This window comes from Eublepharis macularius, chromosome 8 (genome assembly GCF_028583425.1).
Source record: "Eublepharis macularius isolate TG4126 chromosome 8, MPM_Emac_v1.0, whole genome shotgun sequence".
Taxonomy (NCBI): domain Eukaryota; kingdom Metazoa; phylum Chordata; class Lepidosauria; order Squamata; family Eublepharidae; genus Eublepharis; species Eublepharis macularius.
The window spans coordinates 129,193,197-129,217,658 of NC_072797.1; the positions used below are offsets into that span (position 1 = coordinate 129,193,197).

The following is a 24,462-nucleotide window of genomic DNA, read 5'->3' on the forward strand; positions in this document are numbered from 1 at the left end:
AGCTGCTGCAGCCAGCCAGCCCCGTGCCGCTGCCACCACCACCACACGCCCCAGCTGGGCGCAGAAGCCGCGAGCCGCTGCTGGGGCGGCACGCAGAGGCTGCTCCGTGCTCCACACGCCTACCTGGCCTCAGTGGGCACGCTGGGCCTGTGTAAGGCACTAAACACTTGGTTTAACACTAGGTTGCTGGCTTCGTTCAGAGGTTGACACTGCTTCACAGATGCTACACTTTGTATACTCAAACACAAACACAGCACGACTTTCCCTCCTCTCCAGACCTTAAGGGTGCTTCGCTGAGACAAACCCTTCCTAGATACTGGGCAGGCGTTATAGCTATGAGCTATACTAACCCTGTTCCTGGCACTGATGGGGAGACTCCTCTCTACCCACTTCCTTGGCCCTCTATAATCCCCAGATCTCTCCCAGAGGATTCTCTGGCTGACCCTCTCTGGTCTAAAGCTCCAACCCGCTTCCGCTCCCTTGTTTCCTCTCCCCCTCCAACTGCCAGCTTCCCCAACATTCCACCCCAACTGCCATTTCAGGCTAGCCCCATGGGGGGGGGGGACATGTCAATCATAGCTCACTGACTGGGAATCTCAGCCTCTGAAGCTGAGTCTGTCACACCATAGTACAAATTACGTGCAGCCTGGGTTGGCAACGTCGTCTTGTGAGCTATGACAACCCCACTCCTTTTTTTCGTGGCAGAACTGGCACCACTTGTCAAAGAACGGGGGAAATCTCCGTTCTGAATGATACTGGTATTGTACACAGCAAGAGAGTGGCCATATCCACAAGGACAGTCCATCCCTTGGAGACTTCCCAGTGCAGAGGAGCCGGGGCTCCAGATTTCCATGCAGGAGGTCTTAGGTCAGGCCATGGCAGCTCCAGTTCAAAGAATAATTCGTGCATTAATCAGCTCTTGATGCTTTTGTTTAACTAATCATCTGCTGGGAAAGTTGTAGATGGTTATTTCCAATCGGTATGTGAGCTTCAGCCTTCCTCACTCCTGCCACCCTGGCCTGGATGTGTGCAGCTCTCCTATCTGTTCATTTCTGTTTTCTTTTTCCTCTCCTCCCCTCCGGCCTTTTCATGCAATTCTTCTAGATTTCCTAGGCCAGCTGCCGTCTCAGGTTCCTGGCTCCTTTTTTTGCAGGGCCCCAATCTTCTAGCATCCCTTTCCTTCCTGCCTTCCCTCTCTGCGACATCACAGCAGGTCATAAAGTCATGGGCAGAGGCTTCATCGCCATCCCACAAGCTCCATCATGGCGTTGCAGTCAGGAATGGAAGCAGTAGCTTTTTGGACCCAATATGAACATTTCGTTTTTGAAACGTTTTGGTTGACAGGGAACACATCCCCAAGGCTAGGCTATTTTCATCCTTTTCCCATCTTCTCTGTCTTTCAGGTATTTGTAAACTTTGCCAAGGACCAAAGTGATGACGACCACACAAAGGACTTGTCGTTGCACAAAAACCAGACTGTTGTAGATGTTGCCGTTCTGTCCTTTTTGCAAGATGAGAAGGTGAAAGAAAGCTACGTATGAACGAGCCTCCTGGAAAAACAGGGCGCAGCAGCAGTAGTACTGAGAAGAGGAGGAGTCGGTTTTCCTTTACTTGGCAAGGAGGACTCTTCCCAAAAGCAAGGAGACGGAGACTACAGATAGGAAGGGAACTGAATGGACACTCTCCTGATAACCATTCAATGCAATGCAATTCAATGCAATGAAAACAATATTCCATTCCGGGGCAGTGCCTCTCGGAGAAGTTGCCTTGTTGTACTGTTCTCTAGTGAAAGACTTGAATCTCGTTGTTCTTACACTATAACTCTGTGAAACTCTAGAGCGGGGTCACCTGCTGCCCCTGTGGTCTTTTGCCAAACTCCCACGTGTTTTTACTTAGTGCAGGTTTGGGGAGGGGTTAGTTCTCGGCCAGTGAATATTTATTACCATTTTGATGCTTGGGGGCAGTATCTATTGCCGGCAATGAATGCCCCCAACACAATCAATGCCAAGTATTCACCACGCAACGCATTGCCATGGCCTTATTCAAGTACCAACTATCAGCCTGGGTAACCAGTGCCAAGGCAAGAGGGTTGCAGAAAGCAATGGTATCGGGTGGGCATTACCAGGAGGGCCACCAAGCATACCACTTTATAAGTATACACAGTACAGTATTTTGTGTTGGGTGGTGGCAAGATCAATTCTCAGCCATGCATACAGCGGCGAGGATGTCCATCCCACTGGTATGGTGACCAATCACTTACTGCTCCATTCGGCTTCTGTGGAGCTGCTGCTGCTTTCAGCTTTATTTCTTAGGCTTGTGTTTGATGTGCCTGTTTCCTTTGCAACAGTATTATGTAAGTGACTGACCAGCTTCTTCAGACCTGCTGTCGTAGCTCCATGTCCTTAACTACCATTTAAAAATTCAACAACGCTGTGCCTGTATTACCACTTCATTATGCATACATGTCTGGATCGTTTGTAGAAATGCTAAGATGTTCCTGTTCTAGCAGTCACCACTACCCGATTTTTGATTACCACTTTGAAGTTTTCTCCAGTCCAAGGTCAACGGTAGGGTTGCCATCTCTTTATCACAGATCGTTGTTGTGCCCTTTAAATGCACAGTTGAAATAAGAGAAGGGGAAAGGTACCTATCTACACTCTTGCCCACTCCAACCTTGCCTTATCCTCCAACCTAGAGAGCCAGAGTGGTTAGAATGCTGAACTAGATGCTGGGCAACTCGGGTTCAAGTCCCCCTTCTGCCACAGAAGCCTGCTGGGTGATCTTGGGCCAGTCACACACTTTCGGCCTAACCTATCTCGCAGGGTTGTCATGAGGGTGAAATTGAAAAGGGGAGAACCATGTTCTAAACCTCTTCGGGTCACCTTGGGGGGAAAAAGTTAGAGATATAAATGAATAAATTAAACCCCAGGCTCATTTGGCTGGGCAGAACTTCAGCTGCTCTCGCACATCAACTGGAAATTTAAATGCAACATTCAGTGTGGAAGGTAGGAAGTGGCTCCTTCAAGGCACCGATTGCTGGCTTTTATTAACTCTGAAATAGGTTGGCTCACTCGTCAGTGTTTGTTGAGATGGTTCATTTGGGGAAGAAGAATCCAGTTTTTATTTGTTTTTTAAAAGGGGGCAAGCAAATGCTTAGTACACAAAATGCTTGAGGGAAGGACCCACAGGGACAAGAGAGAAAGCTGTGAGATTTATTTGATCGCTCTTTGTAACACTTGAATGTTTTTTTTCTTAAAGGAGACAGGTGTTCATCTAAATAGTTCCAGCTCTGCAACATAAGCAGGGTCTACAGACATGCTCAAAGTCAGGTGCAGTCCAACGAAGGGTAGGTTCCTACTTAGAAATCAATGCGTTACCTGTTTACTCAGAAATGAGTTCAATGAGACTTACTTCTGGGGGTTTGGGGAATATGTTCAGACCCTGCTACTACCTCTGCAAGATGTTTCTTTTAATCCATGGCCAATGGTTTGATTAGTTAACAGTGTTGAACAACCTTGGTATCCAGGAATCTAACGGTCCACATAATAGCACTTAGTTCAGGAACAGCAAGAGACTAGCCATTCCCAGCAACTTTGGAAATGCTTTAAAAACACATCGTATGGCAGGGCAGGTAGTTAAAAGTGCTCATGACGGGTTGCGGTTCATCACAGTATACGATCAGTTCCCTCCAACCCCGTTCTTAATTGTGGCACCAAGTAAGTGGTGAATCTCCCATTTAAAGGTAACGGGACCCACGTCAGCCACGGCGACCTTGTTCTAATTAGATCGAGATGTACTTGCTGTTAGATTCTGAGGTCACATAGCTAGCTGAATCCTTCACGGTGTGCTGTGAGTCATTTCATGCGGGAGCAGTTCTCTGTGGTGGTGCTTTTACCTCCAGAGACCATGAACATGCAAGCTTGCCTCCAGAATGACAGGGTACCATCTAATCAAAATTCAGCCCCATTTCAGTCACACAGATTTCAAAGGGGAATCCACTCTTCCCTGGGTATCAATGGATCTTAGAACTGCTTCCTGCTGGGGGAGATCAGCTAGGCTAGTTTGGATCCTGTAATGACCCGAGGCACTGTCGATGCTGTACAGTTCCCAAATAATTATAAGCCATTTAACACACACTTCCTTTATGTTGGATGTAGGGTAGAAAACTTTGTGCTCTGCGCTGCATGTATTATGATATGAAACCACTGAGAATGGATTTTTGTTGAGAACATTTACCAGAAAGATAGATGTGGTACAATTGTTGCACAGCTATCTGTATGGCTGTGCTTCTGTGTGGGTGGGCGGGGGGCTCTGTTCTATTCATACAGGCTTACTGCAATAACTTACGTATTTCTGTACTTTTCCTTCTGTCCCAGTTTCTCGCCCCCTCCCCTTTAACGTGTTGGTCCTTCATTCCAAGCACTTTATGCTAGTTGTAATGGGATCTATTTTTGCACTGGAATGCCCTATTAACTTTGCAAAAAATCTAGAGCAGTTTCACAGGGGGAAAATTAAGTTAAAAATCTTTCAATGGACATTTTCATGAGAAAAATATATATATTTGTATTGCTAATAAATATTTGTGATGTATTCATAGGCATTGGTTAATTGCCTTGTATTAAGTAAATAAATAAAGCTTTTTGTTGGTCTACAAATGATGCACTGCTATGCATTTACTAACAAGAAAAGTGGCTTATCAACACTTAACATGGAAAGGTTTAAAGGGCTGGCCATTGTTATATAGGCTATGCTAACAGGAGAATATCGTAATGTAGAAGATGAAACAGGAGACCCAGTTTAGAGTTATAGATAGAATAACTTTATTTAAAAAAAAAACTTATCTAAATCATTGTTTTAACATTGCTTATACTTCAGTGCTTACATTTTAGCCAATGCCATTTTTATTCAAACAATCCAAGCACATGCATATCACCCAATACATGATTAACCTGGCATCAGTTCATTCACAGCGTTTGTAGCAAGTCATAGACACATTTAAAAAAAAAAGATGATCAGACATTTTCAGAGAACAGAGGAAATAAAGCTGATTTAGACCCTAAACAGAAACTGACTAGAACATTCCCATATTTTTGGAGAGAAAACAAACACAAAAACAGGTTCAGCTTCGCAACTTCTCGAATACCGAGGCCCCTATCATCATCACACTTGTACTGCAAACAGGTTTGCTTTTTAACCCATTTCAGTCCAAACACAATCAGTCCATGAGAAATGTTGAAGTCTCTCCTACAGGCCTTCCATTTTCCCCATTGGGGAAGCAAGCAAGTCCTATATCATGACCTCTATTTTTATCTAGCGGGACAAACTATAACCTGATTAGGCCATTCCTGGAAAGCACAGGGGATCCAGTTTCAACTGGGGTCCCAAACACCACTTCTTTAAAAGGGGGACGTGGAATACTGGGGGCTCCATACAGTAAACTGTCACCATCTAGTCTGCACCCTAGAATGATACGCACTGTTCAGATTTATGAAAATGGAGGTGCACAAGGAAGACATCTCATTGTCAACGGCTTGTGGAAAACAGTTTAAGCAGCAGAGTCAAGTGCAAACTATACCAAGTTTAGTAAAAAGGGCAAAATAGTGAAGACTACAGTAACATTTAAGAGTGCGATATAAACACTGTTGAGAAATTACTCTAACCTCCCACTAAGTATTTTTTTAAACTATTTCAGTGGGGAAAATCCTGTCGGTAGCAGGAGAAGATTTTGTTGAGACTCCAGAAACTGAACACTTTCCCGCACTGAAAATAAAATGACACAGCCAGTTAAAAAAAGCAATAAAAGGTTTAAACGATATTGGGATTTTGTTTTAAAGGAAGAAAAAGAGAGAAACCTTTCACTTACCAGCTGCCACCACCCGAGGATCCTCATGGGCATAGTGCCTCCCAGCAGCCCGGCTATCTGGGTTCTCGTTCCACCAAAGCACGTGAACTACAGAGTCAGTTAAATAAGTCGACTTAATTAAATAGCCAACCAATCTTCATTAGGAAATCTTCCCCCCCCCCCTTTAATTTTAGTTTTTTGACATTTTAATTTAAAAGGTTGAACATAAAATGTTGAACATAATGTATTTTAATATAAGTAAGTAAAGGGATAGTGGGGGAAAATACTTTGTGGCTTATATATTCTGTTATAGATAGCTGTCTCTAATTTCTACAACGATGTTCCATAATTTCTTTTTTCTTTTTCTTTTTGCATCGCCTTTTATTCTGTTATATATAGCTATCTCTGATTTATACAACTATCAGTGAAATCCTAAACAGAGTTGCTCCAGTGTAAACCCACTGGGCTTAGGATTTCACTGTATGTTATTTAATTTTATTTTGTTTTTCAAATAATATATATATATTCATTTAGAAATCTTGTCCCCAAACCAAAGCATCATTCACTGATGTGGTTTGTTGAATAGGGTTCATTTATTTATTTAAACCTTTTTTCAGTGCTGCCTTTCCACTCAGGATCCCCAAAGCAGTGAACATTCAAATGAAACCTTAAAAGAGCGTTTAACATACAAATCCATTCATAAAATATTTAAAACAATTAAATGAACCATTTAAACGTCCTGGGTCCAGAGCAGGTTTACTTAGGAGAGGACACAGGCAGGGGTGATCAACCACCTTCCCTTTTAAAAAAAAAACTCTACCGCACTCAACCACTATGACACACATGACTGCTGTATCCTGTCAGAGGGCCACTGCACTCGGCACGCCTAGTATACTCGAAGGGAGATACATGTCTCGTCATGCATGGTGGACATGAACCAGAGGATGGCAACCAGCAGCAGTTATCTGATCGGCGTCTCCTGTTTGTTTCCAGGTGTTTTCCTTGTACATTACTGACCCTGGCAAAAACGTCTAAATTGGCAAGTGGGTTCTGAGGAGGAATACTGCTTGCGTGTGCACACCAGGATGACAAAAGAGTATCCAACTTTAGTGTCCACATGCAGTTCAGATCATATGTTCTTGACCATAATTCCATTCCCTAATCTAAAACGTTTATATTTTTATTTGTGTCCCAAAGCACCTTACATCATTCTCCTTCATTTTATCCCCACAACTACAACCCTGTGAGGTAGGTTAAGCTGAGAGTATGTGATTGGCCCAAGGTTACCCAGCAAACTAATATGGCCGAGCAGGGGTTCGAACCTGGGTCGTCTAGATTCTAGTCTGTCACTCTAACCACTACACTACCAGAAGCATATACAACAACGATCTTACTCCAAACGTCCATTTTTACAAAATTAAGACCCATCACTGCAGTATTTCAGGGCAATGTGCGTAAGAGTCTAGCGAACGTTTGTTCCACTGTTGGTTCCCATTCAGGAAAATAGGTGTCATGTTTGACTGTACCCATTCATCCATTTGATGTTTATTGCCCTGAGTTGCCTACATGTTGTACCTGATCTCAGGCTGTAACTGATGCGTAAGTTCTTAGCTTTTAAAGATCACTTTCGTTTCCTCCTCCTCACAGCATAGCCCAGCAGCTGGTAAAGCTGTGGGCAAACTCTCCCGTTGATATTTTCTGAACTGACCTTGGGTGTCTGAAATGTTGCATTGCTCAGTATCTTGTCTGCCTAGTGTGAGAACTCTGAAAACGTTTCCCAGACTGCCTCTGAACTTTTGGTTTAGGGGGGAGGGGGGTGTTTATTGCTTTGTAACTGCCTTAAACCTCATTCCTTTCAAAGAGAAGTTGCCATGCTCATATGCATTTTACTTCATGTACTCCTATGGACCTGTGCGTATGGGAAAAGATTGATTTCCTGAATAAAAGTCATTTAACCAAGGACCTGTGTCTTGCTGAAATGATCCAGGGATCGATCTACCTGCCCTATACTGTCATCCATAGTCTGACAATAGGAAGCATGTATGAGAGGTCATTCAAAGAAAATGGGAGGAAGCGGGTGGAAAGGATGCATGGATCCAAATCCCATTTCAGCTACACTGTCCCCTGGCGAATCCTATCACAAGGGAAGGCCAGCTGAGGGCATTCTGATGCGCTCAGAACGGAGCTACAGGGCACAACCCATCGAGATGCTCTCCGGCACACGTCGGACTGAGATACAGCGGACCTGTGGAGGCGCAGGGCAGTCCCTGGGCAGGTTTCGATTCATCCGAGGGACACCTGTGCAGGAGAACTTCCCCCTGGAGCAGACCTCAGGGCCAGTTGCTGTGCGTGTCCCAAAAGATCTGCTGTGGGTTTTCTTTCCCTCCAGCACCAGGAAATCTTGGGCCTGTTCTTAGGCCAACCTGTTCTCTCCCACAGGAACGCCACCGGCAGTTCTGGGCACAGGGCTGCTCAAGGAGGCAGAGCACCCCACAATTCAAAAGGGTCTAATGTAAAAACAGGGTATAAGGATAACACGCGTAATGTCAATTACTAAGAGTACCACATAATACCTATGCCCACTGTGAACGACCTGACTTCAGAGAAGCTAGCAGCTGTACGAGAAGCCACCGGGTCCCCTCCAGCCATGATTATTTCCCCCCTCTTTTTAAAGAACTGAGCTCAGTACTCTATAAATGCCCTTTGAGGAATGCAGCTGCAGGATGTTCAGTTAAGGGTGAAAGACAGGCACTCTGCTCATGTTCAGAAGCACTCCTTCCACTGTCACACTGAATTTCAGAGGGAAGCCCAAGAAACCTAGAAAACGAACTGAATTTTCATGGAATAAAAATCTTTTCCCTGTGCAGAATCCCACATCAGGGAAGCAATAACTATAGTTATACCCAGGGCTTTTTTTCAGGGGGAACGCGGGGGAATGGAGTTCCAGAACCTCTTGAAAATGGTCACATGGCCGGTGGCCCCGCCCCCCTGATCTCCAGACAGAGGGGAGCTTAGATTGCCCTCTGCGCTGCCATGCGGCGCGGAGGGCAATCTCAACTCCCCTCTGCCTGGAGATCAGGGGGCGGGGCCACCAGCCATGTGACCCTTTTCTCCGAGGGCAACCCACTGAGTTCCACCACCTCTTTTCCCAGAAAAAAAGCCCTGGTTATACCTGAAAAGGCAATTATTCCTCTGCCAAGTAGCCCCCTGGAGGCCCACAGCCACCAGCTGTATTTGGAAATGAACTTTAGCGTACCTCTGTTAAGTAGCCCATATTCTGTGTGAAAGACTCCGAGCAGCTGAGTGTATCCCGTCTTGACGTGAGCGCTAACTGCGGCTTTGAATGTCTGTCCCCACACAGCTGGCCCACCCGGTTTCATCTGGAAAGTCACCAACTCATAGACTCCTAGAGGGGAATCAGGACAAATAACCAGTTCAGGATTAATTAACGGTCCTTTCATAGAACCTAATCAGCTCTGTGTTTTTTGTAACTGGACTTGAACATGTTTAAAGGACGTGATTTGATGCTAAGCAGAGAATTCAACATTCTGAGTATCTCAGCCTTCATTTAAGAAAATAAAACAGCAAGTTTTTAGTCCTGACAGCTGTAAAAACAGGATAGCAAGGCAAAAGCTGCTCAGTAGTATTTAGTAGTATGGGATAAAGCTCCATGTGTTTGCTAACTCTTTGCTCTCCTCATGATCAGTAGAAGTAATTAAGCAAATTAAGAAACATGCCTTACCCTCTCCCAAGGAAGGCAGAAGGCATGGCTCAGGAACAGCCTGGCTGGCAAGAAGTCTCCAACAGCTTTAACCTGGAGAGAACAGGCCCCAGGACAGCAGGCAAGTCAGGGGTGGGGCCTGGGCAGGCCGACCAGGGAGTGGGCAGGCGAACCCCCTAAAAGGGGGGGGAGCCAGGAGGGCTCAGCACTGACACTGCCCTTAAAGCTGCGGAAAGAACCATCCAGGGAGCCAGGGCAGGATGGGAAGGGGCCCTGGGAGCAAGACCAGGAAGTGCCTGTATAAAGCGAGTCCCTGTAAGGACAGAGGATGGGGGCTGGGAGGCAGCTGCGGTGGGTGGTCCTCAGTCAGGGGAAAGAACAAGGGGGGCACAACCTCCTTCCCTGGCTGGTGCACCCATCCAGGGCAATCAGAAAGACAGTTTGCGTGAGTAGCCGAGTTGGTCTGCAGCAGGACAGCAGGCGATGAGTCCAGCAGCGCCACCTTGTGGGTCTCTGAGGTGCCGCTGGACTCATCACGTGCTGTTCACGCTGCACGATGGCAGAGAGCTGGCTGGGGGGGGGGCTAGCGAAGGAGCAGCCTCACGCATTTATTTTGGAGCCGTTCGGTGGATGCGTGCGTGCGCGCGTGCGCGCGCACAGGCCAAGTACACAGAACCCCAGTGCAATCTGAGTACGCAACCTCAGTGAGGGGCCTTGAATTCTCTCAGAAGTCTTAGTACCTTGGAGAAAATGGCCGCGTTGAAGGGTGGACTCTGGCCATCGTATCTCCACTGACCTCCCCCCTCTCCCCAAACTCCACCTTCCTCAGGTACCCTCCCCCCCCCCAAATCTTCAGGAATTGGAGCTGACAACCCTAAATAAAAAGAAAACAAAATACAGAAACAAAGAAAAGCATGCATATAAACGGACAGTTCTAGAGCAGTAATCTGAACTTTCTGACCTGTCCACTCAGGAATCCCTGTATCTTTAGAATGGAACCTCTGCGTAATGCAGAGAATTCCCGCCGGTGCTCTGGTGTGTCCATTCAGCGGAAGCGCTGATCTTGCAAGGCTTCCCTGTAACCTTGTATGAATAGAGGAGCTGCATCTTGGCATACACCCAAGGCGCCCTCTCCAATTTCACAACAGGGGGGCAAAGCTTGTACTCCTTTACTGATATTTTCATACAGAAATTCCTGGCAAGCTTCAGAGCAGCCTTCAGGTTTTTAAAAAAACTACGTCCTTAAGAGTTGCAAAGACAAAACATTTTGAGAACAATTGTATTACCGTGTTTACCTGGGGAGAGCTTAAGATGTCAGGATAGCCACAGGCCACATTAAGCACTGGAAATTAATCCATTTATTAGCATTTCTTGTTGAGAATCCAAGGACCACCAAAGAAAAGGTGCTTACCATCCTTTGGAGGACTGCCAAGTTCACACCAGGGTACCAAGTATGCAATTTCATTCTCTTGTTTATCTAACAAGGGCAGCATTTGAGACATGTATTTTTCCTGCCATTCTTGGTCCTTGGCTAATGCAGTCCGGACAGCAGCTCTCTGCGCAAAGCTATCTGAAAACAGAAGGAAGGCATGAGGGATTATTTCAGGCGGATGACCCGTGTGTTCATCACATCGTGATTTGCACAAACCAGGTAAGTGGTCGAGCTCTTACATGTTTCCTCCCTCATGAGTGGCACTGCCATCGAATGCCAATTGGCCATGGCACGTAGGTGAACACACTGGAGTTGGTTTCTTCCCTACAGACCAGGATTAAATCATGCTTAAGAATCCCAGATGGTGGGGAAGAAACAAGCTCCCCAGGGGTTTCAGTGAACCGAAGTGCTATGTCCATAGAAGGATCAAATCTAAGTCCAGATACTGGTTAAGTTTAGGATGCCGTTAGGAACTATAGTTACCAGGGTGGATAAAAATCAATGATTTAAAAAAAAAATCGGATTTTTTTTTATTTAAATCAATTTTTTTTATTTAAATCGGATTTTTTTAAATAAAATGCTTTTTGAGGAAAATATATTACCATCCAAAGGTTATTCCATCATGAAATAAAGATTAGTTTTTAATTATGTAGAATAAGGCTGTATATGTTTAATTTTTTTGGTAAATAAATTCCATTAATCCATTCACAATGTAATGTTCTTCCAGAGGTTTTGTAAGATTATTGGGCAGTTTCTCTGCCTACAAGATATTATCACAGATGCTTGGTTTTGCAGTTCTCAAAACTGAACTTGTGTCAGCTCAGCAGAGATCACATGCCTCTTCTTCACAGCAAAAATGTTATAACATGAACAGAGTTGAGAAAAAGACCTTAATCCTATTGTTCTACAAACCTATGAAGACAGAATCAACCCCTCCAGTGCTAAGTTTCAAGAAGTTCAGTGAATAGAAACAATCTTTTTCTGATTTTTTGGAGAATAGATCTGCACAAGAAGAAATTAAGTGTGAGGAGGGAGGGGCAAGCAGTACAAAATGAAAGTGAAACTTTTTGAGCACAATACTGCACAAGTCTTTGGATCTTTTGTGTGTATGACCTGAGGTTTATCACATTCTTTCCTTGGAGGAAAAAACCTATAACGGCAGCAGGCCGTAAAAGAGACCCAGTTTGGGAATACTTTAATGAAGTTCCTTTACCTATCGGTAAGGCAGGCATCTACTTGCATATTAAAGTTATACCAGCAAGAATTAGTCTTTATGTAGAAAACTATGATTTAAATCAAGCCTTAATGACTAGTGATTTAAATCGTGATTTAAATCGTGATTTAAATCAGTTTGATTTAAATCAAATCCACCCTGATAGTTACCAAGTTAACATGTTTGCATTTTTGTTTCAAGAACTGAAACTGGCTTCCTTTGAACTATAGCTCAACTTCCGTTAGTTTAACTCGTTATCCTAAATTCATGATCTTGTACTCTAAAAGGGTAATGGGGTCAACTAATCCAGCAGTCACTTCTGAGAGCTCAATCCTTGGGTTAAAATACACAGCTGTCTATTAGGAGCTTGAAACGCCACCCTGTCCAACCCCAGGCAAATTCTTCCTTAAATCCTTTAGTCAACTTTTAAAACTCCCTATTTGCTGACTACTGTTTTAATTTCAGGTAATTTTGGAAGGGAACCGGCTTAGTGTTAGCAGTCATTAGCTTGGATGCTGGTACAACTTTTCACTGGAATTCCAGTGGGCAAGGGAGGGGTCCCCATTATTACCGTTTACTCCACTGATACCCAGCCTCGCTCCCTAGTGGGGACCCCCAAATGCTTACATCATTCTCCTTTCCTCCAGCATGTCGTCACAACAACCCTGTAAGGTAGGTTAGGCTGAGTGTGTGTGACCGACCCAAGTTCACCAAGCAACCTTGGTAGCTGTGATATGAAACACAGACTCATCTTGGCTTTATTAATTAGCTGTACAAATATGTAAATCTGTACATATGTAAATTTTTGTTTATCACGAATGCTGTTGGAATTAGGGAGTTTGGAAAAGGCACAACACAAGCTTGTAGATTGTTGTTTTAACATACCGTTATGCGATATTTTATATTATATTTTGTATAATGCTTGACATTGTAACCCACCCTGAGCCTGCTTGCAGGGAGGACGGGCAATCAATTGAAACAAACAAACAAACAAACAAAGTGGGGATTTGAACCCGGCTCTCCCAGTTCCTAACCCAACACCCTAACCACTGCTCCCCGCTAACTCCGTATGAAACTGCAACTCTGTTTCTATCTCCTAGCAATTAAGTAATCACCAACATTACGTCTGTACTACTACTGCGGGTGGCTGGAAATGAGGATGGAAATTTTTAGGAATAGACCAATGAAAATTGGTCCTCATAGATCAACTTGAATCTTAAATGATTAATCGACCAGTTGAAGGTTGCATACCTAATGAACTCATGCATACTCTGCAGCTATCTATGACGGCATACCCCGCAACTGGTGTCATTCCCCCAGCCCAAGATAGACTACAACGGAAGTCTTTTTGTTCCTACTTGAAAAGTGCTACTATTTTTGCTTGGCGTGACTGCCCTCCACATTAACCCCAAACACGATCAGAGGATGCAAGTGAACAAACCAGGCTTGGCTGATGGGAGAGTTATACCCTGCTATTTGCAAAAGGACGTTTTATGTAGCTTTTGGAAACGAAGCCGACTCTTGCACACACATTGTGCAATACAAGAATCGCTACGCTGGAACAAAATTAAGCAATTCCAGTGGCGCTAAACTGGAAGGTCAGAAACCAGAATCGGGTCCCCTGAGGCATTTTATTAGGTTACAAAGATGCATTTAGTTTAAAAAAGTAATAAAACTTGTGTTAAGCGGTGCTAGCAGATAACCCTGAAATTTCAATACTCAAGTTAACAATTTGCCTCTGGATTATTTTGCCCTAAAAGAAATGGTTCTCTTATTTATTTTCCCTGACTCCCCTTCCTTCTTCCTGTCTGTGTAAAGAGAATCAACCAAGAGGTGTTCACGTGCTTAACCACTCTTCCCCCCAAAATAGCATCTTTCTCAAAATCAGGATAGATTACAACTCGAAAGAACGTGCAAGTGGGGGACCCACGAAGATTTGCTGGAGGCATTTCATTTTCCCTCCCCCACCACGTCCTCTTTCCCTTCTCTGCCCCCTCAGAGTCTCTCCTCTCTTCCAACTTCCATCTCTTTCCCCACCCACGTTTGTCTGCCCCACTTTCACCTCCTTCCCCCCCCCCACACAGCCTCTCCTTATGGCTCAGCTGCATGGACTGCAAGGGCTTGTGGGATTATTTCACTTTTCTCTGTATCCCCTTCCCCACACTATTTCCTCTTTCTCTTCTCCTGGAAGCCCCCATATACTCTCCCTATGTCCTTCTGCTGTCCTTCAAACCCACTAACCAACTTATCTTTTATCTGCCCCCATCTTCACCTATATTTCTTAATATTATTCTATGCTGCCTTTCTCCACAGGGGGGACCCAAAGCAGCTTACATCATGCTTCTTGCCTCCGTATTATCCTCACAACAACCCTGAGAGGTCGGTTAGGCTGAGAATGTGTGATTGGATCAAAATTACCCACTGAGCTTCCACAGCGGAGTGGCGATTCCAGCCTGGGTCTCCCGCATCCTACTCTGAAACTCTAACCACTACTACACACTGTTTAGGGCGGATGCTGTTGAACAGTAGAAAGTAGCCAGACCTTGATGAGTCATGCAAGTCATGAGGTATTAAGTTGTCTGGTGGCTGCTTCTGTGCCTCGCCACAAGTCCTCCCTCAAGGGCCAAAACAGCTCTGAAAAGAGCCCTGCCCCCTCCCTCTGCCTTTTACTGACAGCAACCAAGCCTGGAATACTGGCTAAACTGTTATGATTGCTTAGTTAAACCATTATGGTTGCCTAGCAACAGCCACTAAGGGCATTTGATTCTTAAAGCTACAAGGGCTCTTTTTATCATTGTTGGAGTTTTTTAAAAACCCAATATTTTTATTTTTAGATTTCATTTTTCTGCAAACCTGGGGCATTTTTCAAGTGTGTAGGAAGATCTGTTTTGTCCATTCATGGCTCCAGTCTCTGGATTTAAGCATCCACAGATCAGGGCTTGGCTGGTAGTATATAAGATGATAGATTAAGAGCATGATGTGCTTTAGCCACTGAAAGAAAACACTCTTTCTCAGTCCCTGCGTCCATAATTGTGAAGCGCAGGCCCTGGTCTACTCTACAAAGGCACGGTAAAATTGCTAAAATAATATGTATATGAAGTACTTTAGAAATGTGTCATAAATACCAAGTGTTATTTCAGAGACACGTTAGAATTGCTGGCTGTGAATCAATATAGCAATATGTATTACCTATAGATGCTGGAGTTAAAAATGTACTTCAGATGGCGTATCAGATGTGACATGCGTAGTAAGTGGTTGCCCACTGCTTCCAAATTCAGCAGCTGGGTAAATGGACAGCATGCTGAACTTGGTCCAAGGAGCCCTGGCTTCAAGACCCCACTCAACCATGCTGCTTAGAACAAGACCCTAGTCCAATCATGCTCTCTGCATGTCTAGCCTACCTCACAGGGCTGTTATGCCTGCCTAAACTTCTTAAAAGAAAGGTGAGTTGTATCTGAGCAAATACATAAAACATAGTTAGTTAATCACATCCCGAAATCTCAGAGGCAAGATGCCAGAACAAACAGGTCAAAAGCACGAGCCATAACAACAAGCCATTGATTAGCTTTGTCTGTTTAAAACTCTAAAAAGGTCCACGAGGAACAATTCTGTTACCTTCTCATAATAAAAGGCATTGTGAAGCTGAACTGCTCATACCGTACTTCCAGATATGGAAAGCTTTATTCAGTCCTCCAAACTCCAAGGTCCAATATCCAACCATCGGTGAGTGCACAGTCCGAAGGTGAATGTTTCTGCCGGTCAGTTCCAGGAAGTTTTTCATTTTATCTGGTTTAATAGTGTAAGTACGAAACTCGTAGAATGTGCCATCACCTTGTCTGGGCCCTGTGGCAAAGGATGACGAAACCTGAAAGAGAAAAGATGAAACCTTTTTCTGCCATTTAATCTGCAGTGGCATTCTCTTCTTTTACACACACCTGATGTCAATTTACAGGATCAGTGAACAGATGAATTACTTCACAGGCCACTGTGGGGCTGGGATGTGAAACACAAGCCAGGCTGAGTTTCTCAGCTGAAGTCACCGTTAGCAGCCCCTGAAGGAGAAGGTCATAGATCCAGAGGAGTTAGCCGTGTTAGTCTGTAGTAGCAAAATCAAAAAGAGTCCAGTAGCACCTTTAAGACTAACCAATTTTATTATAGCATAAGCTTTCGAAAGCTTATGCTATAATAAAATTGGTTAGTCTTAAAGGTGCTACTGGACTCTTTTTGAAGGAGAAGGTGCAACCGAAAACTGATTACTGGGATTCCTTAACTCAGTAACTTTAAAAAAAGTTATTTAGTAGAATTGTGTAAAACAATGTGAGAATAAAATAAATACTAATAAAGGCAGATGTGACAGGTGATGCAAAGAATGGGGATAGCATTGTTGTGAATAAGTATTAATAGGTATTGGGTTAAATGACATCATAATAGCAAATATCAACCAGAAGTACAATTATAATGTTAAGAAGAATCCTGGCAGTGTGATTTAGGAAAAGTTGTCCAATCAGGCCAGGAACGTATAGCAGAGCAGGGAAAGTTAATTTGTCTTTTCATTTAGTTCATTTATATGCCGCATTTCCCACAATGATGCCCCAAAGCAGCTTACAATTCTCTATTTTCCTCCATTTCATCCCCACTTGGATATCCCAGGAAAGACTGATCTCTTCAGATCTCAGAAGTGAAGCAGGGTCAGCCGCCTTGGTTTGTAATTGGATGGGAGACCTCCATGGAAGACGAAGGTTGTAGAGGCAGGCAAGGGCAAACCACCTCTGTGAGTCTCTTGCCAGGAAAACCCCAGCAGGGGTCACCAGGAGTCAGCTATGATTTGAGGGCAGGTTTTCATTTCCATCCTCACAACCAGGGCTTTTTTCCTGGGAAAAGACATGGTGGAACTCAGCAGGTTGCCAGCACAGGGGGCAACTCTTGGCAAGGAGGTAGTGCCCCTGGTACCACATGTGCGCGCGCAAAGTGCACGCATGCTCCCAGGGCCAATGACGTCACTTTGGGTCAGCTGGAACAAGGGGGAGGGTTAAAAGTTTAAATCGCCTTTGGTGAAAATGGCCACATGGCTGGTGGCCCCGCCCCCTGATCTCTAGACAGAGGGGAGTTTAGATTGCCCTCTGTGCCGCTGCGTGGAGGGCAATCTAAACTCCCCTCTGTCTGGAGATCAGGGGGCGGGGCCAACGGCCATGTGATCGTTTGTAAGAGGTGCCAGAACTAACTACTGAACATTGTTGGCTCTCAAATCTACTTCTGCTCACTCTTTTCCTGGACATATTCAATGCTTGATTTTACCCATGAAGATACGATCTCAAGACGTTAGCATGGTAGAACTGCAACCCTTGGACTGCAGTCTAAAAAGCAGACATTGCAAGCTAAAGGGGGGAGGTATTAAAAGTGTATTTTGGGCCCTCTTAAGTTCACAGAAGCCAATCACTTTCTAATTAAACAGATTTCCACCCTCCCTCCCTTTCATGATCACCCTTTTTCAGTTCAGGCTGCCAGCAACACCATTTACTACAATGCAATGCAGAGTCAGCAAACTATTTCAAGAAACACACAAAAACCTCTAACTGCCATTTCTGCACTGTTTTTAGATCTCTGGAGTACATGCCAAGAACACGCATCTCCTGAGAAATGGATGTTGCAATATATTTCAGCCATGTAATTTGCAAGATTGCCAACAAGCTTCATTATTCTATTTTAGCCATCCCAGAAGAACCAACGGGAAGGTTTGCGGAGATTTATTGGTGTGTCTCTCAGCATCTGAAACTATTTATACTTCTAGCAGTAAGATGACGACTTCATTGGCGTAACAGAGTAAATTGCTTTCAACTGTTCTGGACTATTCTTCTTGGAATTTTGTCAAATGCAACCGTTAAAATTTTGTTTCCTCGCATAAAGCTGTAGTTTGTTTTCACCAATCTTTTTTTTCTAAAAAAGGTTCTTTTTACAAAAGTAATCCATGCAAATTCTACAATTACTGCAAAGGCAGCACAACACTTTAGAAGCTCAATAGAAACAGGTCCAGCAAATTCAAGCGGCAGCCCTTGGGAATACACTTTTTTTAAAAGAAATCCGATCTGTTCCAACAGTATTTTTTAAGATACAGAAAAATAAACCCTGGAGATTTATTCCCAAACCAGGAAGTCGAGTAAGTCCTGGCTGGCTCTTGAGATACTGGCTCCGACAAATGACCTTCTGTCTTTACTCTGCTGGATTAGACCAGGAGTCTATCAACTCGCCCAGAATCCCGTTTCGCACAGTGACCAAGTAGATGCCCTGGATCACTAAAGAAGAGGGCATAGAGGCCTGAGGCCTTCTCCTGAGGCTGCCACCTAGCAATGCGGTTCAGCGGTTTGCTGCCTCTGCCAACGTCGGCTTCCTTCAATCACCCTGGCTAATAGCCACTGATGGAACCTTTCCTCCATGAATCTGTGTAATTCCCAGGGCTTTTTTTCAGCTGGAACGCGGGGGAACGGAGTTCCGGCACCTCTCGAAAATGGTCACATGGCCGGTGGCCCCGCCCCTGATCTCCAAACAGAGGGTGACCATTTTCGCCATTTTAAAAAACTCCCCCCTTGTTCCAGCTGACCCAAAGTGACGTCATTGTGCGGTCCTGAGTTCCACCACCTCTTTTCCCATAAAAAAAGCCTGGGTGATTCCCTTTTAAAGCCATCTATGCTAGCAGCAATCACTGCGCCCTCCCTCTGGCAGGGAATCCCACAATGCAATTATTTGCTGAACTGGACCCACTGGGTGTGCAACTTATGGTTTTCCAGCCAACTGTTCCCTCTCCCTTCCAGAAGACGCCATGCTGTCAAAGCAGAATGGGGGGAAAGAGACAAAGTACCTACTGATCTAGAAAAACAGTTGTTTGGCCAGTTAGCTGGACATCTCATTCACAGCACAAAGGTCCAATTTGCACTTATAATATATATACGGGTACTTCTGCGGTGTGCATTAAGCCAGAGTGTACAGAAAGAGAAGTTTTTTTGTGTATAACAAACTGCATCTGCCGATAGGTTGGGAAACCATGATGGATTTTCTACCGGTCAGCTTTGGAGCTTGCTTACAGTGAGAAGTTGTGCAGTGGACAATCAGCATGGTAAAGTGGCTGGGCTAGGACTGAAAGTCCTGGATTCAAATCCCTTCTGTCATGAATCTAAGAGGGTGATTGTTAGGGGAATTAAGAATGGGTGATATGCACTTTGTTAGATATTATCTGAAGTGCATCAATTTGAGCTTTTTCTCTAAATAAACTTTCCTTGCTTTTGCCAATATTTGCGGCCTTGGTTAACTGAGATCCAGCATCTTGGAAAGGGCCCCCCTTATTGGGACAATGGGGCTTCCCCCTCACAGGGATCTTGGCCAGAGGCTATCTATCAGCCCAACCAACCTCACAGGGTAGTTGTGAAGCTAAAACTAGGAAACGGAGAACATGTACCTTGAGTCAGACTGACTAATCCTTCACTTACTCAGCACTTTCCTCAGTTAAAAGTGCAGAGAGAGAACATATTCTCCTGGTGTTACAATTAGTGTCAGATTAGGATCTGGGAGACCCAAGTTTGAATCCCCGCTCTGCTATGGAATCTCATTCGGTGACCCTGGGCAAGTCACACACCCTTGGCCTGATCTATTGAACTGGGTTGCTGTGAGGATAAAATGAAGCAGAAGAGAATGATGTGAGTGATTTGAGACCCCATGAGAAAGCCAGGCTATAAAGGAAGCAAATACATAAATAAATTGATCTAGATCAAGATGGGTAGCCATGTTTGTCTGTCTGTAGCAGTAAACAGCAAGATTCCAGCAGCACCTGTAATACTAACAAAATTGGTGGCGGGGTATTAGCTTTCGTGAGTCACAGGTCACTTCTTTTGAAGAAATGGGGATGAGCAAGAGTCCAGTAGCAGCTATAAGGCTAACAAAATTGGAGGTAGGGGATGAGCTTTCCTGAGGCACAGCTCACTTCTTCAGATACATGCAGAAAAGAGCAAGAGTCTTATAAATTAGCCTCGCTCCTTGCAGAAGGAAAAGAAGCAGCCCCAGCTCCTCCCAGGCGTGGAAGGCTTGCAACCCCACCCCGTTGAGAAGTTTCTCTTGGGGCTTCCTGCTCCGTGGCTTCCCATCCCCACACGCTTTCCCCGAGGACTTGCTTTCCTCCTTCCACCCCCGAGGTGACAGGCCGGCATTCAACAGGGAAAACTTACCCCCCCCCCACACACACACACGCTCCCAACGCCAATGGAGCCGCCTTCCCTCTCCGCTCCCCGGGAAACCCGAAGGCGACGCCCGCCGTGGGTCGCCCCAGCCCGGCTCCCCCGCGCCCCTCTCGGCCCGCTCACCTGCCGCCCAGCCCCTCGCCCCGCCGCGGCCCCCGCCCTGAGGAGAGTCTGCAGGCCCAGCATGGCGCGACCGCGGGCTCCTCGGGGACCTCCTCCGGCCTGCGCGGCTGCTCGCGCCCGGCCCGCTCGCCCGCCCGCCGGAGGTGCGCCAGGCCTGGGGGAGGCGCCATGGAAACGCGCCGGCCTGGACGGCAGGGGGGGAAGCGGGGCCGGCGGGAAGCGAAGCGCGCCTGAAGAGGCGCCGCAGCCCCTGAAGCGGAGTAGGAAAGTGAGGGGGGAAGAGGCCGGATTGTGAGGGAACTGGATGAGATCCCTCCAGAGCCGGAGGAGTTAGTCTGTAGGAGCGAAATAGGAGAGTCCCGTAGCACCTTTAAGACTGACCAACTTTATTGTAGCAGAAGCTTTTGAGAGCCACAGCTCTCTTCGTCAGAGGTCTCTGACGAAAGGCATCTGACGAAGAGAGCTGTGGCTCTCGAAAGCTTCTGCTACAATAAGGTCCCCCCCCCTCTGTCATTTGTTGCAGTAATCCACAGAGGTCTTCCACGCAGGCCCACGAGCAAGCCCGGAGAGTGGCCTGCCTTCTTATGCGGAGGGAAAGGGATACCAGGGCCAAGCTCAACTATAATAATTATCAAGGACTTGAATGCTGAGAGACTAATACAAGCAGTAGAAAAGAGCAAGAGTCCTGCAAGGCTAACAAAAATTTGGGCAGCATATGAGCTTTCATAAGTCACAGGTCACTTTTGAAGAAGTGAGGAGGAGCCGGAGTGCACTAGCACCTATAGGACTTAACAAGATTTGTGGTAGGGTATGAGCTTTTGTGAGTCACAGCTTACTTGTTCAGAAAAGAGCAAGAGTCCAGTAGTACCTATAAGGCTAACAAAATTTTTGGCGGCGTATGAGCTTTCCTGAGCCACAGGTCACTTCTTCAGATATCTGAAAGCTCATTACCCTATCACAAATGTTGTTAGTTTTATATCGGTGCTACCAGACTCTTGCTCTTTTCTACTGCTACAGACAGACTAACACTGCTCCCTGTCTTGATCAAATACAATCAGTGATTCCTAATGTGTTTGCAATAAGCAGTATCACAATTGCTTAGTTAACTTTGAGAAGCCATGTTTAGTTACATTGAGTACCGAAGGCAAGAGAACGAGTACAGACTAACGTGTGTTTTGCCAGATACATTCAGTCAGAAAGGAATTCTTGAAAAGTAGTAGTAGTAGTAATAATATTAATTCTTGAAAAGTAATATATTCAGATAATGGCTTATTCTGTAGGATCTCACATGCGCAAATGTAACACGAGCAGTTACATTTGCACCTTTTTTTGCACTAAAAAGGTGACAGGCATACTGAAATTTCTAAGTGCGACAAACTAAGAACCGTGTAATTACGTACAATGATGTTGTGATGTCATAATTGCTGTAAAAACTCTGCTGCTCAAGGGAGGAGCCAGAGGGAACCATTTTGGGTGTTTTGTTCTCTCTCCTATAATTGCAATTAAAGTGCTAAAGATCACTCCCTTCACTCCTGCCCTTTGTGTCTAACTGGGAAGGGCGCAGAGGGTGAGCTGTTTCAGCTGTAACATAAGTATGTATTCCCCCTGACTTTTCCATGTGCACACAACACAGCACAAGATATTTATCATACCATTTCAGAAGCAAATTGAATAAAAGCATGCAAACTGCTTGTTGTCTATTCTGTGGCTCCATTGGCACATCCTTTTTTTAAAAAAAAGTAATTAAAAACGCTCTACACGGCTGCAGCCCTTGTGCTATTGCTTATGCAAGCAGAACTGCTCTTAAGTTCATTTTCTTTCCACTCATGCGTTGCTGAATCCACCCTATTGCAAATTTTTTCAAAGCTGCATATTGTCTATTGGCAATCACTGTCCTTCGTTTTAGTATGTTCCCTGTTAAACAAGGCAATTGGAAAACTTCAGCTTTACATGCATAAAAGCACTGGTGTATGAGAGATAAATATACTATATTCTATAGGTTTGTAAAAATCCCCTACAGTTCAGAGTGCAAGACACTCTTTTTTCACAGAGCTGCTGTAGCACAGTGGTTAAGTGATTTGGCTGCAAATCACCACTCTGTTGGTTCGAATACCACTACTGCCGTGATTTCAGTAGGTGGCCTTGCGTAATCCCCTCCTCTCAGCCCCCGCTCCACAGCTGTATTGTGGGGATAATAATGACACTAACTTGTTCACTGCTCTGGGTGAGGCAGTTGTTGTTGTTGTTGTTATTAAGTGAATTGTAGTGCAATCCTAAGCAAGGTGACTCCAGTCCAAACCCATTGATTTCAATGTGCTTAGACTGGAGAAATTTTGGTTACAATTGCATGGTAAGTCTTGCCATTTCTGTTCCTGATTTAATCCTCACGAAATCCACACAGACAGAAGTAATAAATGCTTCAGCAGGTGCAATCTTTGATCCGTGTGCCATGTGTACACTCAATGCCTCAGAAACGGACTGTAGGCCACAAATGAATAAATTAGATTCAAGCCATTAATCTTCAATACATGGCCCTGGTTTGTTTCCTGCAACCGAACGTGCTATTCTGTGGGAAGTAAGGTACCTCTGTATAACCAACGCCTTGCATTTTTAGTTTGTTTATCTTGTTACCTCTATGGGGAGGTATATATGCAAGTCCATAATCTTTTGCAAGTGTGCACTACTGAGGTAAGAATGCTGGTTTTAATGAAGGAAAAGTTTATTGAGAGAGATCCTCACATAAACTTGATGCGCTCTTGCCTCAAAATGTACCTTCTTATAGATGTAACAAGATAAGCAAACTTGTTCTTTATTCGCATCCCTAATTCCTTATTCACAGAGCAAAACACAAACACTGGGGGAAATTGAAAATCTCTATAGCCCCAAATTAAATACTGTAGGAGCACGTATTGTACACTTCCATATTTAATGGACTCTGCCCTCTAAGTGGACATATACTGGGTCGTACTACAGAGCCCAGGTCTTAACAGCTTCATAGTAGGGTGTGCTAGGTAGTGGGTTCAGACTCTGAAGTGATTTCAACAAGCTCAGAAACACAGCAAGCTGCCAATATTTACACACAACTTCAACCGCCAAACCACGCGCCAGCTTTCTTAACACCCAATAATGTTATGCACAAACTTGTGCCTTAGGTGTCCCTCTCGCCAATCACAATGAAAGACACACACAACCACGGAGTCCTGTAGGAGGAAGCAATATATGATTGTTTAATTAAACAGTGGAGGAACAATTTACACAGGAGTAGATGGTCTCCTTGTGTCCAAAGCTCATCAAAGCTACAATAGAAGTGCAAAGCAATTAATACCCTCAGGTTAATTATAATAATATTACAATATTCTAATATTTGTTATCTTATTGGCTCGCAGTCTTGACACAGGTGTCTAGGGTTAGTTTAATTGGAAGACACAAACCTAGGTCAGCTACCTAACTGGGGAAATTCCAAGATTTGCAATTCCTTATCTGTCCTTGTGCCTGTTCCTCTCGGAAGGACACCTTCTCCCTCCTCTCGCCCACCTCCTTTTTGCCAATGTTACCTTTGACGGCACCATGAAGTCTCATCTTGGCAACCTTGGGGCTTTCAGATAGCTGAGATCCCTGGGCAGAAAGGAATGTTCCCCCACTTCTGCACTTTTTCTCTTTTGCAGCCTTGAGAGAGAGATGATACTAAAAGTGGCTGACCTAGTTTGCTACATTAATCAGTTCTTACAAAGAGCTCCCTTGTATTAAATCCTATTAGAATCATATAGGATAATATAACATTTGTGTGACATTTCTATAGGTGCATCTCTACCTCACATTGCAAGCAGTATATTGTTTAGTTCTCAGTTCTTACAGAGTTTTAACATGTTTAACATACATTCTTCTTTTTGGTCCTCTGTTCCAAGTGTC

General features: G+C 44.8%; 2 protein-coding genes across 4 annotated transcripts in view; one reads left to right on the forward strand and one right to left on the reverse strand.

The window, feature by feature from the left end:
* The window catches only part of ABCA1 (ATP binding cassette subfamily A member 1), a 159,656-nt gene extending 154,982 nt beyond the window's left edge, over positions 1-4,674 (forward strand). For both annotated transcript variants that reach the window (XM_054986394.1, XM_054986393.1), the window contains exon 50: positions 1,404-4,674. In XM_054986394.1, coding sequence (XP_054842369.1) covers positions 1,404-1,541 — 138 coding nt within the window. In that variant the 3' untranslated portion in view covers positions 1,542-4,674. The remainder of the gene's footprint in view (positions 1-1,403) is intronic.
* The window catches only part of LOC129334340 (protein NipSnap homolog 3B-like), a 53,246-nt gene extending 32,575 nt beyond the window's left edge, over positions 1-20,671 (reverse strand). The window contains exons 1-6 of one of the 2 annotated variants that reach the window (XM_054986395.1): positions 20,554-20,671; positions 15,866-16,073; positions 10,975-11,133; positions 9,099-9,248; positions 5,864-5,950; positions 4,804-5,760 (exon numbers count right to left, since the gene is read on the reverse strand). In XM_054986395.1, coding sequence (XP_054842370.1) covers positions 5,684-5,760; positions 5,864-5,950; positions 9,099-9,248; positions 10,975-11,133; positions 15,866-16,073; positions 20,554-20,616 — 744 coding nt within the window. In that variant the 5' untranslated portion in view covers positions 20,617-20,671 and the 3' untranslated portion in view covers positions 4,804-5,683. Of the gene's footprint in view, positions 1-4,803; positions 5,761-5,863; positions 5,951-9,098; positions 9,249-10,974; positions 11,134-15,865; positions 16,074-20,553 lie in introns of those variants that run through there. The other variant, XM_054986396.1, reaches the window with a different exon arrangement.
* Between the last annotated feature and the right edge of the window lie 3,791 nt (positions 20,672-24,462).